General features: G+C 39.3%; 1 protein-coding gene across 1 annotated transcript in view; it reads right to left on the reverse strand.

Annotated features, from left to right (window-relative positions):
* zbtb16a (zinc finger and BTB domain containing 16a) overlaps window positions 1–18,995 on the reverse strand; it is a 163,375-nt gene that overhangs the window by 55,085 nt on the left and 89,295 nt on the right. Inside the window, exon 4 of the mRNA XM_088441288.1 lies at window positions 12,813–12,899. Within this exon, the coding sequence (XP_088297414.1) occupies window positions 12,813–12,899 (87 nt within the window). The remainder of the gene's footprint in view (window positions 1–12,812; window positions 12,900–18,995) is intronic.

An 18,995-nucleotide genomic window follows, 5' to 3' on the forward strand; every position in this document is an offset into this window, starting at 1 on the left:
TATGCTAATGAAAAGTTCAATAAACAAATGTTCAAAGACATAAAAACAAACTTAAGAGTTGGAATTTGTATTTTTTTTTTTTTTTAATAAAACTTGATGGCAATATTTTCCCTTTTGATGAAAATCGGCTCCAGATATTGGCCTCCTAAAATACACATAATTGTTTGGAGTATGGACCTTGAAAAAAAACGTATTGGTCTATCTCTTGTTCCAGGTAGCATCCCGAAGACAAACCAAAGTGCAATCTGGAGCAAGAATGTCATCTAATCAGGTGACCTGCAGATTCCCTCCTCGCAACACACCTGAGCAAACACGCCTGGTGACCTTTTGTCAATGCTAGTAAATAATGAAAGAGGAGAAGGGTCAAATTAAAGGTCATATGGTTTGTCAGAATACAGTGCTACCCTATGAGTGTAATTTATTCCCGGGACCACGTTTGTATCGCAAATCATTATTAATTTCCATTTTGTCAAATTGTTAATTGCAATTTAGCAATCTGTAGTATTTGCGGATCCGGTGAGTCTATTTCTTTTATGATGCTAACCTAGCATTTTGGAACTGCAATTCTTGAACATCATTGCCACGGCAATAGTGAGCAGTTTTGTGGACCAACCCAGACCAATTTTATCTTGTGCTAATGCTAGTATTTGTGTTCAGGGTTCCGGTTTTAATAAACAAGCAAGGTGCTAACAAATAAGAAGCATAGCATCTATGCCTTTGCCACAAAATCTTCATTCACCTATTTTGTGGTATATAGTCTCAATGGACCAGCCAAAATTGTAATTCTCTCGTTCGTCCGCCAGTCCATCCATTCGTTTTCTTGTCCTCACAAGGGTCAACCGGTGCCTCTTCCAGCACAAAAATAAGTAAGCAAAGTGGAGGTATATACCTGTTACTGGGAATGTTTTTGAAAATTGTACCCAGAGAAACTTCACAGATGCACAGTGAGAACATGTAAGGTCCACACAGTAATTGAACCCGTGTGTTGGATTAATTGTAAATATAGTGATTAAACAGTTGCTACAATCAATAAAATTACTTGCAATGAAGAAATGCTTTGCTGTGAGAAGGTTCAATATATCTGCTTGCAATGAAGAAATACTTTGCTATGAGAAGGTTGCCGCGACAAGTTTGGCCAAACTGAAACCGCAGACAGATTTCACTTCAGTTGTGATTAAAAATATCTTGCAGAATGTCTTGCTCCATGAAATGTTGTGCCATACATGTACTAATCTTCCACCTACACATGCACACGCATTGGTGAACAAATACACTGGGTTCCAGATGTGGTTCTTCCCCCAGCTGCACTTTTGCCCTTTTAGCCCTGGAACCTTCATGTAACCTAGGGACCTCTGAACCAAATAAAAAGAGAGGGTTCGGAACGACTCTCTGTTAAATATAGAAGACTAAATAAATACAAATGGAGAAAAAAAGCACATTCACACACAAAACTATTTAAATACTGGGTGCCACTTTCTTTTCAAGCGGACAATACAAGATGCAAATGCTGTGTGCGTGTGTGTTTGGGGGATCCAGGGGAGTAAAGATATTCTGACAAGGTGGGAGCTTGTCCCGCGGGCAGCGCTAGCAGGCCACTCGCTAAAAATACTGGCCGTCCAGATCTGCGGCGTGTCCTGCTGACTTCCATTTTATGGCCTGTGAATCGCTGCGCCCGCTGGGAGTCCGTAATCCGCCCCTACCCGCCTGCTGCCACCCAGGCCCAATCATTTTATTGCTCTTTCTGAGCGTGTGACCACCGTCTGTGGATTCCCCCCTCCCATCCCAATTTGTTTGCAGATCCCACCCACCTATTTCTCCCTAGTAAGTAGAGCGACTCCGTCCCGGACACTCCGTTGAGCCATGCTGCGCCACCTCAATGGGCCTGTGCCCAAAACTTGGCGGGCGTTCCGCAGGGCAACGGGGCCCACTCTGGTTGTTTCTCAATGAAAGCCCTCAGTGCCTAGTCTCATTCAAGATAATTTCTTGTTTATCCGCATCTCCGCCGACCGGTTGGCAGTGCAACGCGGCATCAACCGGCGCCTTGGAAAAACTCATTTAGATCTTATTGAAGGAAAATTTGTTTGCGAAGAGAAGAGGCAGCTGGTCGCTAGAGAAGTGACTGTAGTCAAGGTAGCACCACTTGATTTAATTTTGCAACCGTAGAGTCTTAGACCACTTGTATGCTGATTATTTTGGAAAGCTAGCAGGCGAGGATGGACTCAGTGAAAAGGAACAAAAATCTAATCTTCTAAATACAGCTAAACAAGACTATTTTTTGACAAGGCAATTTTTTTGTGGTTTGTTTCTTTATCTACGTATTGCTTATGTCGGCAATTAAACATTGATTATGTCAGTAGTACGGGCATTGTGCTTCCAATTTTTAAAACTTTCTATTCATCATGTGTATTTCTATTTAAGAATAAATGGTCAAAGAAGCAATTACACTTGCGTATATTATTGCATCTCATAGTAGTAAATTACGCTAGCTCAGGGGTCAAAGAGGGGGTCAAACAGCCATTTTGACCCTGTGTGTGTGTGTGATATATATATATATATATATATATATATATATGTGTGTGTGTGTATATGAGAGAAGTTGCTTACAGCAGCTTTTGTACCACATTAGCCATATGTGTTCACAAACAGGGACATTAAGATGAAATGTATTCCGTGTTTATTTTCTTGTATTGTGTTATCTTATTTTGAAGTATCTGCTGTTAATCCGGAAGGCCATGCTGTATTTCCTATTTATGTTCTCAGTTCGTCATTGAGCTCTTAGCGGTCTTGGTTTCAAGAAAAGAACTAGCAGACCGACCAAACATTTGAGTCCATCCTTGATCACAGGGGCATTAAGATGACATTTATTTATTGTTAAGAATTATTCAAACGCTTTAGTTTTTAATGTTCATTTACTTCTTTCTCTGAAAATGTCTGCCTTTAATGTGGAAGGCCGCACTATATTTCCTTTTTCTGATTTTACCTCCCTGAAACCGATTGGCTGTCTCGCATCATGTTTCGCAAACACATCCTATAGATTTCGCCCATCACCCAAACGTCATTGACTGCAAATGAACTGTGTCGCTTGCTACACCATCCACGTAGTCGTTCTGAACGACTGTGTGCAAACCAATGAAAAAAAATAAGCCTACTTAGAACCAAGCACATACTACAACAACAGGCCTGTCATAACACCTTAAAGCCTTAAAGTTTTTTGCAAAAAAAACAAAACAAAAAAACAGTACAAAAGTACCTGAATCACTCCAAGTGAGTGTGGACCTAGCAGACAAAATGTCATTTTTGGTCTTTTCAAACGCAATTTATTACAATTTTTGAAAATCGGGTTTTCTAAAATGGGTCTCATTCGACAGCTAGCAAGGTATACAGTATATTAGAAATTAGGGGAGAAAGTCAACACCATTTCACTCTGGTGCTGATTGGAGGTTGCTTAAAGTACCAGAAACACTCAAAGTGCGTATGGACCTAGCAGTCAAAATGTCGGTTTTGCATTTTTCAAAATTGGTCTCAATTGAGAGGGGGTGAGAAAAGCAGACACTAATTGTGAACCGAGCAGTCAATCAATGCCTCTGATTTACTAGTTTTGTGGCACATTCGTAACGTGTGTTGAACTGAGTGTGCAAAGGGGACACAACTCCAGCGAGCAGAGAACTACATTTTGAGCGAGGGAGGGAGGTCTCTCGAAGAGCTAAATGTTGAGCAAGGGAGGAAGGGCTATCCCTAGCGAATCAGAGATTTTGAGCAAGCAAAAAGTTTTTCTGTGCTCAAAATCCATCGTTGCTCGCTCAAACTCTTATTATTGCGCACTGAATATTTTTTTTTGTGCTCAAAATCCAGACTCACTCGCTCAATATTATTTTCTGTGCTCAAAATCTTTAATTGTTCGCTCGTGGTTGTGGCACAAATATAAGTCCATACGACTTTCCCCCACAGTCAGTCGATAGTCTCCCATACTGGTGACAGTAAATGGAGTTTACAGCATACAAACGACTCTTGTAGATTTAAATAATTGAAATTCTTCCAAACTTTTTTTTTTCTTTTTTCCAGATTCCTCACCTCTGTGTGCGTGCTCACCAGGAGTTGTTTACGGTTTTTAGCGGCAAACTTCTATGAGCAGAAGTTCGTCCGTAATGTTTTCTGCCCGGTGCTTTCGTGTGGTAAAGAAATTTGGTAAGATATGCGTTGCGGAAAATCTGGTTAGCGTGGACAGGGCCGTGGTTGCCGAAGAGACATCAGTTGGACACGTGAAGCCGCGCTGAACTTGCGGAACACATAATGCAAAATCCAAGCTTGCCACCCTTCTCGCTCCCTTGCTAGTTCTTAAACCTAATGATGTCTCACCATTGTGTTTGCTCCCTGGTGGTAGGATGACTGAATGTGCTTGATTTGACATGTACTACATTGCTGGCTTTTTAAACGTAATATCGCTGAGGATCATCTTAATTAATCGTGACAGTCAATATCGTGATCGCGATTATAATTCGATTAATTCTGCAGCCCTACTCAAAGGTAAACAACATTTCATTTTTCCTTTATATATTTTTTATTTGTGAAGTTATTTAATTGTATACATGTATATGATATATGAGTAGCACTTACTATACTATTTTGTTATCAATTTTTAATATGTATATACAATTTTTATGTTTTTCCCTTGGGTTTTATACGCATTAGCTTATTAACATAGGTTTCTATTGCCCGCCATTTGACGATTTTGTCTTACGATCCTAACCCCAGAACTGATTCAATTCATGTAGCGGGGGTCTACTAAATGTACTATTTCTATTAGTTCTGTTTATTTGTGTTGTGCAGGGTGAAAATGATCAAGATTATACCATGAAAGGGTTATCACAAAGTATATTTCGCCAGCTTATTTGCCCGTGCATGACCAGCATGCTACTGACTTTTTGAAACTCACTCAATGTATTATTTCTCTCAATGTATTGTTTATTTCTATTTTGCAGGGTGCCAGTAACATGAAAAAGTGAGAGAAGCCCTTGGCAATCGTGTATAATCCTGCGCATGACTAGCGTATTGACTAGCAATCTTTTGCAAAAGAGGGAGAGCACACCAAGGTCTTCCATCTGTGTGTGTGTGTGTGTGTGTGTGTGTGTGTGTGTGCACGTACATGCCAATAGGTGTGCAAGCAATGTGGTTTTATATGATAATAAATATACATGTACCTAGTGTATTTGCCCATGCAGAGTAGGTATGCTGCAGATTTTTTTTTCTTTTTCTGTTCTGTTTATTGCTATTGTGCAAGGTGGCAGTTAAAATTAAAAACTGTCATCTGCCATCATATCAGTTATGACAGAAGTACATTGTGTTAGTGAATTTGCCTGTGACTATGACTAGTATGCAGACCTCTTTTTCTTTTTTAAATTATAGACTATTTCTATTGTTCGAATTGGAAAGGATTAATTAATCATCTCGTGCACATTGCATGTGATTGATTGTCCTGTGGAAGTTTAAACAATCTGTAGTAGTTTGAATTATTTCTAAAGTGTAGTAAGGTAAAATAATACATTTTTTTATGCCTGAACCTCGTATTGCTATTCTAGTTTATGCTGAAAAGCTATCTCGTTAACAAACAGTAAATGTTTTACCATCGCTGTGTTTGCATTTTCTAACGAGCTTCGCCTTTACCTTCGTGCGGCGATGTTCGAAGTCTCCTTGTGTGTGTGTGTGTGTGTTTACTTTGTATATGGCAGGCCTAATGCTTCCTGACAGCTTAATAACATCACGATTAAGTCGATGCTAAACAGATGCCCAGCTCGTCTGATTAGAGGCACTTTTTGATGCCCGTGTGTTCGCTACGGGCCTCATTGGCTTGACGGACGTGACAGGCGCTTATCGGATACTCGTCCAGGATCTTGTTGTTGTCACTTTTCAGCACATGTTCTTCTTCTCGTTCGCCTCCCTGTCGCCAAACTCTTCGCTGTGCCTACACTGCCGCTGCCTGCCAAATACTTTGCATCTATTTCGCCTGAATAACGAGACTTGAAAAGGAAAAGACGAGAGATAGAACACAAGACCCTGCTCACCCTTTGCGGTTATCGGCTGATGGAGACGATTCATGTACTGTTCTAAGTACCACTGACTCACACGGGACTGGCTGTCGCCTGCGTCGCCATGTCGGATAACTGCTCATTTGGCGATGCGGCCTTCGCGCACTCATTCGCGGCACATTTCCATGCAAATTACAAGTCGCGCCAGTAAAAGCTACAATCCTAAACAAAACAAGTCTACTTCTTAGTTCACCCCTATCACTAGCGCCTTCTGACATTCATATGCTGTTTTGACACTCATATTGTACGGCAACTTTCAGCAGACTGCTTCCAAGCAACTGCCTCTCACTGCGTCATGATTGTGTAGCACACAAATGTTGTTAGGCTGCAGTTCACAGTGCCAATCGATGCTACACTTTACTGTGCACACAGGAAGAAAGGGAGCCCGTTTGACGCAACACATTAGGAAAATGTTCAAAAAGTCGTATGGGGAAAAATGACTGATGCAAACTAGACATTTGGGGAAAAACAGCCTGAACTGGTAGCTAATAATACAAACATGAATAAATAAACTAATTTCTTCGGTAATAAATAGGGTGGCATGGGCAGAGTGGTTAGGACATCTGCCACGCCGAGCAGAGGAAACAAGTTCACTTAGAGCTCCAGCCTACCTGTGTGGAGTTTGCATGCTCCCCCCATGCCTACATGGGTTTTCCTCCGGTACTGCAGTTTACTCCTATATTAGAAAACACATGTGGTAGGTATATTGGACACTCTAAATTGTCCTTAGGTGTGCTTGTTTGTGTGATTGGCTGTTTGTCTTTCTTTGCCCTGTGATTGGCTGGCAACCAGTTCAGGGTGTAGTTGGCCCACTGCTCAAAGACAGTTGCAATAGGCTCCTGCATGCGCCTTGTGATATGTGGGCGAGATAATCATGGATGAACGGTTGGAAACGTCATTTATTTAGCCATTATCAGCAGTAAAAAGTTAATATTTTATTTATAATTATTTTTGATAAATTATTTTCCATGTATATTTACTACCTTTAAAAACAGATTTTGCCACTTGCTGTCCACTGAAAATGACATCACATGTGTGCAAGGCTCGGGAAACAACCAATCGTGGCTCTCCTATTTGGGTCTGAGCCGTGTGGTTGTTAGTTGAGTCTTCAGCACATGTGATGTCATTTTCAGTGAAAAAATGTGTTTTTAAAGTTTGTGAAAATAGCCAACTTCCTGTCTCTTTTATGACATGAATTCCTGAGACATATTTGTAAATTTACTCATGATAGACATGTTGGCCAAACGTCAAGATTCTACTTGTAACCTCGGGTTCAGATAGCAATATTTATATCTATTCTGATAATGTGTAATTGGGCTAAATAATCCTCAAAAGGCTGCTTCAAACAAAAAAGTCAAAAAGTCTTTTTGGCAATGGCTTCCTCAGACTTATTTTTAGTCATTGTTATATGGTAAGACATGCCAAACAAAGCAGAAATTCAGATTCTGGGATCGGTTTGTATAGCGCATACGGCCCTTGGTACTAGCATTATTAAGCATTTGTATTTTATACTTTAAATCAATAAGTAGTTGAATATGCATATACTTATTGAGGAGTACACTGATGCGGGAGGCCATTGGGTGATATTTAATCAACAGTGTTCCTGAATGCAGCCGTCTGATGAGTGCAAAGTAAAAGCAGTCGCCACCAAAGCATCATCTGGTTGACAGTGCCCCCCCTCAAAAAACTGCTAAAATTAGCTCCGGCTGTGTATGTTGCATAACAGCACACATAAACAAAGCAGAGAGTAAATAGGCTTGGAGTTGGAAATATGACAGCAGCAGGGTTTTATTTTGGTCTTGAGGATGAAAGCTTCCTCAATCGCCTGGGAGAATGTTTGCTTACAAAAGTCCCAGTTTAGGAGCAGAGATTCACTTCAGATATTCTTGGAGTCGTTTTATTATTTTCCATTACTTGCAAAGAGGAGGAATATTTACGTTTTTTTTTTATTCCTCTGAAGGAAATAAAGGCCACGTGATGTTTTTGCTGGTAATGACGATGACTTTAGGAATGCATTCACAAGCACCAAACCATCCCGTGGTTTGGTCTTTTTTTTTCTTCCCTTATTGAGGTTGAGCCAGTCTTCAGCTGATCGCTTCACACCACAATAGCGACCATTCAGTATGGTAAGGCGATGAGGCCAAATACTGTTGTCAAGAGGGCGTCGGGTCACGGCTACTGTATGGTCATGACATGGACAGCTTCCTTAACCTCACCTTTGAGAAGCAAACACTAGTGGCGCAATGTGACACGTCTGAATCAGAAAATTCTTGGTTAAGGCGATGCAGCGCTCGAAAAAAGAAAGCATGCATCAGCAAAGGGTTCAAATACAGTATATGTGCACTCTCTTTTTCTCTTTTCACTCTCTCTCTCTCTCACTTGACTAAGAATTGCTCTATAAATTGTCCTGAGGTGTGATTGTCAGTGTGTTTGGTTGTTTGTGTCTGTTTGGCCTGCAGATTGAGAAGCAATCAGTTCAGGGTGTACCATGCCTACTGCTCAAAAGACAGATGAGATTCAGCTCCAGCACTTCCGTGATCTTTGTGAGGATAATCAGTGAGGTTTTTGGATGAATGGATGGATGGATGGACTCAATGGTCACAGGCCATGCCAAATGTCAAATGATCTTGTAACAACAAATTCTTGGAGCTAATCTTAAATATTTTCATTGATTTGAAAAAAAAAAAAAAAAAAACAACAGCAATAATAAAAACAGTTCAGATGATGATGCCTCAATAGATGAAAGGCAAGCTTAATGGGATTTTCAAAGCTGTTTTGGTATGAAGGCTAAATCGCCACTTCAACCCAAGCTCATTTGTCGGGATGTCAAACTTCCTCTGCTTTTAAAGACATAAAATCTCAAGTGATGACCATACCTTCCATTTCAATTTCATCTCCAATGGTCTTTCAACAGTGCTTTAAAGTTTGAGATCAATATCTTTTTTTGTAAGATATTAGCTATTATGCAACTTCAAACGCAGCACTTCAAAGGCAACACTTTGCCAATTTTTGAGATGACTCCAAGTAGGCCTGGCCGATATACTGTTTTTTTTTTAAGATTCATTCAATATTTTTGCTAAGCTTTTAGTACTTTAAAAATAATAAAAATCGATCATTTTCACCTCTGTTGCAGTGAAAAAAATTGGTCTGCTTTGAGTAATGTGGTTCTAAGTTGAAGCCCCCTTTATGGGGGTTGAAAATAAGGAAAAAACACTTGAGAAATACAGTATGTTAGCATCTAAAACAGATGCCAGTACCTGAGTATGTCAGATGTTCAGCTTTGCGAGGGGAACAAGACTGCATCAACCAACAAACTCCCACTAAAAAGCTGCTTACTGTGAAGGAGTCATTTACACATTTACATCCTAACCTTTTTTCAAGTAATATCATCCAGCCCTATCTTCAAGTAGTACCTTCTGCGTTGTTGGCAGCTCAACTAAATGCGTAAAAAAGTTGTTTGTCAACAGTTGACAAACTTCAAATGTCTATCATTTGAAAGATTCAACACACACATGCGCAACCATCAAATGCCGAGGTTATTAGCCTGGGCATGTATGAAACTGCAAGCACACAGCCCCAGCTTCTATTGGTTCCAGACTGGAATGTCTATATTTAGAGCTTTCTTTTCCTCTGTTACGGCTTCCGGGTCATTAGCCTTGTTAAACCTTGCTTTACATCTGCCGTGCTGATTGGCTGAGGGAGCACTTCACTCCCTCTGGATGACTGGCTGACTTTGCATACACTGCCTTCGCCTTTCAGATGATTTGGAGAGGAATGGACAGACGGCCGCAAAGATTTGAAAAAGTTGCCAAAGGAGAGCTAACTGCCACTGGCGATAATGATAATGATGAGTGTCTATTTGGGGAAACTCCGTGCATGCACATTGGCAGCCACGATATCGAAACATCTAATTCAGTTAAGTCCCAAATGAACGGTCGCTTGACTGGGTCCAAGCTTGTTTGCATGGCAGCACCGCAGAGTGCACTTAATGTCTGAGAGACACTTTTGGAATTCGACTTTTAACATGCATACATACAGACAGTGGAACCCCCGGTTTACGACGGCCCTGGCTTACGTTTTCTTCACCTTATGATGTCGACTGCGGCGGTTTTTTGTCACCTCTTTACGACATTTTTCAAATTTATGACAAAAACTCCTCAAACATGGCAGTCAGTGTGTGTGTGCGTGACTCTGCGAATCGCTCAGCGCTCAAACGGCTACACACGTGTCACTGCTTACGTCACTAAAATGCCGGTCTGCTATTGGTTGACGTTACGGGTCCCTAAGATAATGGTCTCCTATCGGTCGGAGTCATGGAAGCACTAAGAACCTGGTCTGCTATTGGTCGGCGTCAGGGTTTCCAAAAAGACGGAACGTTAAATCTTTGTTCGCCTGTGAGTGCTTACCAAAATGTATTTATACTGTATTTTAGTGCTTAATTCAAAATTGAATTGGTCATGGGTCCAAAGATTGCTAGTGATGTTGAAGAGAGAAGTAAGAAGATGATTTATATGGAAACGAAGCTGGAAATAATCAAGAAATACGAAGAACGCTAAGTTTGGCAAGGCTACCCTCACAATGAAATATGGCCATAACAGGCTCTCGCGTCTCTCAAATGTAAATAAATCCTTTCTATATGTTTTCTCCATGATGTTATTTAATTGTATACTATTTTGATAACAATTTTTAATTATTTTAATTATTTTTTAATTTTTTTTATATATATATATATATATATATATATATATATATAATTTTTTTTTTTTTTAATTATATATAAGTAGAACTCACTATACTATTTTGATAACAATTTTTAAAATGTATACGAAACTTATGTTTTTACCTGAGGTTTTACACGCATTTGCTATTTAATATAGGTTTGGATTGACGCCATACGGCGAATTCACGTTACTATCCCAACCACATATATATATACATATATATATATATATACATATATATATATATATATATATATATATATATATATATATATATGTATCGGCATCTCCGTGACTGACCCATGTTGGATTGTTCGTAAGACGAAAGATTTGTGCGTAAGAGGAGGGACAAAAAACGCCTTGGTTCATGTTCGTAAGATGAAATGTTCGTATAAGAGGGAGTTCGTAAACCGGGGGCCCACTGTGTGTGTGTGTATATATATATATATATATATATATATATATATATATATATATATATATATATATATATATATATATATATACCAACAAATATACACACACACACACACAGGGTGTTCCAAAATGTTTGATCCCATTTCGTAGGCCAATAATTGACAGTTTTCGTTGGTATGACCTCAAATTTTCACAGCTTGTGTTGAAACGTTTCATGTTTTTGTGTGTAACGTTTGGCAGTTTTATCTTTCAGGTTAAGAAATGCCGTTCACTTCAAAAGAATAGGCATTTTGTGTTTTACAGTAATGCTTGGACTTAGTCACCGAAGACAGTGCAGCTTTTTGTCTTCACAAATTGTGCAAAGAAGGCACCAACTACAAAACAAATTATGAGATGGCACTATAAATTTCAGAAAAAGGGCTGCTTATGCATATCTAAATCACCAGGATGGCCGTCAACGTGTGCAATGTCACAGACGGCGCTCTCGACTCAATTGGAAAAATTTTCTTGAAAATTGTCTCGACTTTTCAGATGTGCCATGGACTCATGGAACAAGTGAAGAATGGATGGGTCTGTCGGTCTTGTTCATAAAGAATGTGGAAGGTATATACATTATTGGAATTCTAATGACAGGGATTCTACTTATTGAATTTAGTGGATTTTTGATAATTCGCAAGGTTTGGCAGACTGGCACAGGAGATCTAAAGTACAAAGTGCAGGTTCTCTCCGAAGGTGTTGGCCTAGTGAGCAACACTCAGAATCATGCTTTTCTACTTTTTGCACTCAAAGTGCTTTAGACTAATCATTTATGTGACTGATGACGCAGAATAAGGAGCACATGGAGGTTCAGTGTCACGCTGCGATATGGTCACAAGGGATTGAACCTACAGACTATTTATCCTAATTTTAACCCTTTCAGGCTCAAATTATTATTTTTTTCTTCAAACTTAAAAAAAAAGCCTTAATCAATATTAATGTGGAACACCTAGTGGACTCTCATATTATTGTTGCAAATTTGCAACGCTTGCCTGGAGAGGGATTTAAGAACTACTTATTAAAAAAATGTAAAATGAAATTTAAAACTTCCTGCATTTTAATATTGTTGAGATGATTGATGGCAAACGTTTGAATATTTGGTAATTGTGATATTTCTTTGACCAATATGTTAAATGTTAAATTGTTAAATTGTTAAATGATCTGCCACACAATCACACAGATTAAAAATTAAGACCCTAACACACACTTTTGATCTATTCAACAGCAAAGGATATTGAAGTCATTCTAATCCATCTATTTTCAACACTTCATTCCACCTCATATCTGCTAAAGGGGGAGGATTGACTTGCTCTTATTTCCATTTTGGCACGTCTCCATTGCAGGAGGGAAAGGGGGCACCGTGATAAACAACAGAGGGCCCTGCCAAGTTTTCCGGACAATGTTGATTACTGTTGCATCTGTTGTAATTTAGGGTGAATGCGGCGCAGTGCCATCGCGCTGTCCATCATCATCACCGAGCAGGACGAGATTGGCCAATGCGGGTTCCTTGTGAGAATCGGAATTTCAGTAGAGTTGTGTTGATGTTTGTTCCTACCGGTGTGGATCTGACGGTGAGCCTCCAGGGATTCTTCTGTCTGGAACTGAGCGCCGCACTGGTCGCATACGATAGCCTTCTCGCCGGCTGGAGGGCAAACACACAAGAGGAGAGTGGTCGTTTATTCCACGCCATGCAACGTGTCGACAACATGAGTCTACTATGCAGTTATACAGGAAAATGTCGGAATCGCCTTTAATACAGTACTCACAGGCATATATTGTTCATCCTCTGTGATAAATGACCATTACTCCTGCAGCTTACGGATTTCTCTCTGTCAACAACCCCCAGATGGCCAAGACACACACATTTGAAGGAAACACACCATGTCCACTGAATGAAGAAAAGTGGCTAAAGGGGGTCATCTCTTTACATTATTTTCATTATGTCAATACTGTATGTTTTGGTAGGAGTATAATGTTGAGAAGTGCTTTTTAAAAAAAAAAAACTATTGAAAAGGAGCCTGGAATGTACTGATGTAATTTCATTTGACGATAGAATTTATCATTATTGGCATTCAAGATGAAACAACGGGATAATCCAGTTGTCTGATAAATCAGAGGTATCAGACATCCCCAAGCGCTGGTCGCGGGCCGGTACCGGTCCGTGGATCAACTGGTACAAAGAGTCATGGGCCGCACCCAAATTAAAGATGTTTGAAACTGATTTAGATTACTCTTTAACAGTTCGTTCATTTGTGCTTTGTTTGGCTTGATCTTTGTTTTTTCGGCGCCGCCTCTGGCCGCTGGTTGTTAATATTACATATTGTAGTGAGGAAGGACGGTGTGGCTTCACTTGAGAGTCACTGTCGGTCAAACACACATCGTTCTGTCTCTGTGAAATCTGGCCCATGAGTGTCTGTAAATTGTACTTTCTTTGTAAGAATGTTGTCATTTACAATAATATGCCCAAACACAGTTTGTTTGTCGATCCAACAACTAGTTATTGTTGATAAATTGCTGATGTCAGTTCTTCAACATCTTTTTATGCTCGTTGGCGTTTTTGTTTGTGCCAGGTATTTCCCTTTGCTATGCTTTTATGTTAGCATATGCAAAGGTTTTGCATTTGTAATTTAGCTATGTGATTGATTTAATCTTCCACAATAAAATTCAATAAAAAAGCGTTGACCGGTCCGTGGTGATAAAACAGTTGGGGACTCCTGTAATAAATCAGTTAATTTTAGAGCCTCTAGTCTTTTAGGCGAAGACGTCTACGCACCCCATAAGAAGGTTGATCAGCCCGGAAAGTCCATTAGGGTCAGTTACTTTGAAGCACATATTGAAATCAGAGTGCCTATTTATTTGCTGTCAACATAAACTGCCACTTTCCTTGTTCTTGTGTTCCTAATACAAACAGTTTACTATGCTGCCTCCAGGCTGCGATATGTCATGTTCACTTAGCGAAAGTGTGCACAACCTTGTACAGCAATAAATGTAAGTATGCGTACAATGCGCTCGCACATCAGAGTGCAGGATAATTACAGCTTTACGGGCTTTGGCACGGCGTACTGTACATGCCATACGCATCACACATCAAACACATGCACCAAGTGAACATCTGGTGCTTGTGTTTGTAAGCCAGTGTGTCTGTTTGTGTGTGTCCAGCGCGAGCACACGCTGATCTCTCGGTTTGTTCTTGGCAAGGCCTCCTGGGTTACGACACTTCCAGAGAGCGCGAGAGAGCACAATGAAAACAGGAAGGCGATTCTTAGATGACCAAAAAAAAAAAAAAAAAGCAGTGAAGAAGGGAGCGATATTTTTTGTGGTTTTGTAACTGCGGTGACATTAGGGAACGGCCTGTACTGTAACGAGCACCGACCAAAAAAGAAGAAATGACACACTGCGTACATGACACGGTGTGCCTGCCAGAACAGAGCTTATGCAACAAGTTATGCAAAAAGGAGAAAAAAATGTGTGTAGGGGCGTAGACAGTGAGTGCGCAGGATAAGGAAACACAACCTCATAGTTTCATCAGTGTTTATTTCTATTTCAGAAAAAAAAAAAAAACTTTTCCGCTAACTGCATAATTCAGGAGGCATCATTAGCTAGCGTATGGCGGATGCAACGACAACCATATGGCGGATTATCAGCCACTTAACCTTTGGTGATCAAAACACAGAGAAGAAAATACGCTAGTGAAATGATGCGGCACTTTTTGACAAGCATCAGAGAGAGGATTGCTCACTTGCTATGAGCAAAAAGCAATTCTGATAAGACTGAGATGTGTCAAATTGATAACAGTCGTGTTTTGCAATGTGGCTCCAATTTGTAGCTGCTATTTGTAGCTCTTTTCACAAGCACAATGAAACATACTGAAAGCTAACCAACTAAACAGCTCCAAATTCAAGGTGTCAGTCACAGCCATTGATTCACATCTTTTCAGTTCTATTTTATAGTTGTTCCATCAACTGACTCCCTGAGCAGATACACACATTTGGAAAAAAACAACAGATAAACTGCACTGGATTACTTATAATCCGAAAAAAAACGGTGTGACGTATTTTTCGGATTATAAATAGCGCCTTTTTCCTCATGATTTGAGCCTTATAGTCCAGTGCGGCTTATCTGCTGTTTTTTTTCCCAAACGTGTAAATCTGCTCAAGGAGTCAGTTGATGGAACAACTATGAAATAGAACTGAAAAGATGTGAATCAATGGCTGTGCTCAAAAAGAGCTTTGAAATATACTTTTAAAAATATTTTTTAAAAATGTCTAAATTGAATGAGATCTTGTATAAAAGTTTGTGACGTGTAAATATGATATATGGTATACAGTATATATGATTGTATTTATAATATGATTGCATATATCATTTATGTGCAAGTGTGTGCAATGTTCACTAAATTAGTCTATCACATTAAACAATGGGAGACAGAATGCTATCAAAGTGTTGATTTCAAGTTTGAAATGCTATTTATCTGCAGTATTCTGTTGGTGATATGTTGGTAATATCGATCAAACTATTTTCTATAAATATGATGTTGGGACTAAACATACAGGCATGTTCAGTCTGTTCAAGAGAGGATGTTGCAGTTGGTAGACAATTAAAAATCTATATCTAAAAAAATTAAAACTTTCATATTCCACTATTCTGCATAAATATCGGATGTTATGACTTGCAGCTTCTAGTCCAGCTTGATGATTGGCACAGTAGCTTTGTCCAGCACTTTGATGGCAAAAGATCCGTGGCAAAAGATGTGCTTTTGGTTAATATTTGCTGCTCTGGCAGCAATCGTTCCGCGGTTGGGCTTCTAAGGCGAATTCGCCATATGGCAGGTAATCCAAACCTATGTTAAATAGCTAATGTGTTTAAAACCCCAGGTAGAAACATCAAAATTGTATACACATTAAAATTGGTATCAAAATGGTATAGTGGGTGCTACGTATACAAAATATACTTGCATAAAATTAAATAATATCACAAATTAAAAAAAAATATATAAAGGATTTATTTATCTTTGAGCGACTTATGGTTTCGTTTCCATATAAATTATCTTCTTACTTCTCTTTTTAACATCACTAGCACTCTTGGCTAACCCATTCAAGATTGAATTGAGCGGTAAAATGCACACGCTATTACATACATACGCTATTTTAAGCACTCAGATGAGATCCAGTTTTTTATATATATATATATATATATATATATATATATATATATATATATATATATATATATATATATATATATATATATATATATATATACACACATATATATATATATATACATATATACATATATATACATATCGGCTAAAAAATACAGAAAATTCATAGATTAAAGTTTGGCAAGTGTTTATATGTTAGTTGAGTGATTTTAACATTGTTGTTGATTTAGTATTCAACAGATACTACATGATACACCATACATGAGCCAAAATAAATGTGAAGTTCAACGTGATGACTTGCGTACTCTTTCACCGGAGTCTTGGTGCCGATAACCAGTCCTGAGAACAAATTCTCAACAAACTAAGTAATATTAGTTATTTAATGAATATACAATAATGTTAATAAGGATAATTTAATGTTAAGTAATAGGAGAAAGGAAATAAAATACGGAAAAATACAAAAAAAAAATTGTTTATGGTACTGCGGCTATATTGGGGCGTACATAGAAATCTAGAAACTGATACCCTACTTCGCGGGTTTCAGACTTCGCGTGGGGTTGACACCCCACATTAACGGCGAAGTAGGGGGGATCACTGTATTTCATTTATTCAAGGGCATGTTTTCTCCAACATACTGTGCTGTTAATCACTCTTGTTCTTTGTTTGAAAAGTATCACTTAAAGTCCCATCAAGCATTTACTAAAAAACACATATACTAAAAAATAAGAGTGTCTGGCTATCATATCGACACAGGTATCTGACGGTACTTTACGCTGCAATATCGGTATCAAATCAGAAGAGAAAAAGTTGGATCAGCACATCTCTAGCTAGCACAATTAATCGAAATGCCTATAATTAGAAAAATATTTGCATGAATTGTGACTGCAAACTATGTCTACGGCAGGAGGCCCAGGATGTGTATCTTCTCCTGCCCTCGTTGGTCGATGCTTGCGCTGGGAGCCAATCATGTGTCTTGTAGGAATCTCCATGAGCTGACTGACATATGGTTGTGCGGTCTTCCTCATGAAACTCACACTGTGAGGGAGACGCAAAGGGAGCAGCAGCAGAGCGTTGTAAATCTCTAACAAAGATTTTTTTTTGTGTAAAATTTTTTTTCAAGTGTAGTTCAAGTGTAAACTCTGCTTGTTATCATGTTTGGTCAATTCGAGGCTTCACTCTATTTTATTTCCCAAGGAAAAAAAAAAATCTGCAATGTACTGAGGGCGTGATAAGTGAGTTGTGAAGTGGCGCGGAATCACTGTAATATAGAAATTGGTGTTTGGTATGCCTGGCTGCAAAGATAACCATCTACATAATGTATATAGTCGTGCAGTAAATGTATATTTGGACCACTATTATTAAAATTATTGTTATTTGCTATTTATTGTAATGTTACAATAAATGTTAACAATAATCTTACGACTCATATAATCATATATTCTTTTCAGAAGGGAGCGGGAACCATGCTCAATTTAGTCCAGATTGTATTTTATGCATCTACCCCACTTTAGCGTGTTTGTTTTACATCATTCAGACAGCAGAAGGACGTCCCTTTTGTTGCTTTGGGACTGAGGCTTTTTGTTGGCGGTGATCTAGAACACTCGAGACAAAGATAACAGCTGATGTGCACCCCCAAGTCCGCGTCCAAAAAGCCCATCTTTCCAAGTTCACCCACTTGCCATCAAAGGGGGACCTGGAGATTTATCACTTTAATTTGGCAGTAAAAGTGGCTAATGGCAAAGAGGACCCATCCCCATGACGCTTTAGCGCCTAGCGGGCTAACAAGTGACGGGCGCTTGGCCCGGGTGCTGTGTGCCTTGGCTTCATCCTCTCACTTCCGTCTTTCTTGCCCCGCCATGACCTTCCACAAGTTGCTCTTTCTCGGCGAACGCCTCCTCGCAATTTATTGGGGGGTGCCACAAGCAGGGGGCACGGCCCACACTAAAGTCCCTCCCGCCCCGTGCCTGGCCCATTTAGCACATGCCTCATGGCCCCCCACTAGACTTAGCTCTGCCACCGTCGCTTTTAAAAGCCAAGCTGATTTACTACAAATGACCTTGCTTTTACAATACCATAGACGCTGTTGTGTTGATCTTCGCCTCTGGAAAGGCACGAGTGCCATTTTTCTTTTTTTTTTCCCTTTTTTTTTTAAACCTGATTGAATTCTCTCTTTTCACGCGAAGTTGACACCTGAAAGCAGCATCGTGAAATCACACAGGTTGATCTCATGGCAACTGAGAGCCAATGAATTCAGCATTGCCATTCTCTCTGATCTCGGACTTATTCATCCAGAAAGGCGAGAGACATTTATCAACTTTAATTCATCAGTTCAAAGCAAGCTGAAAATGAAAGAACATGAACATTACATGTTCGGTAACTATTTGTACAAATTTGTATTAAGTATTCTCGCTTTCTCACTTAAATAATTAGATCCCCTGTTGTACTTTGATGCGGACTCTTTCACTAACGGTGAGTTAATCAAATTTTTCCATTATGTAAATACAGCTGCTATAAGTTGGTAGATGATCTCAAACTCAATTAAGCTTTTTTATCCCCAAATTAAAGAAGTTGGCA

This window comes from Hippichthys cyanospilos, chromosome 18, assembly GCF_059441005.1.
Source record: "Hippichthys cyanospilos isolate Australia breed blue-spotted pipefish chromosome 18, RoL_Hcya_1.0, whole genome shotgun sequence".
NCBI lineage: Eukaryota > Metazoa > Chordata > Actinopteri > Syngnathiformes > Syngnathidae > Hippichthys > Hippichthys cyanospilos.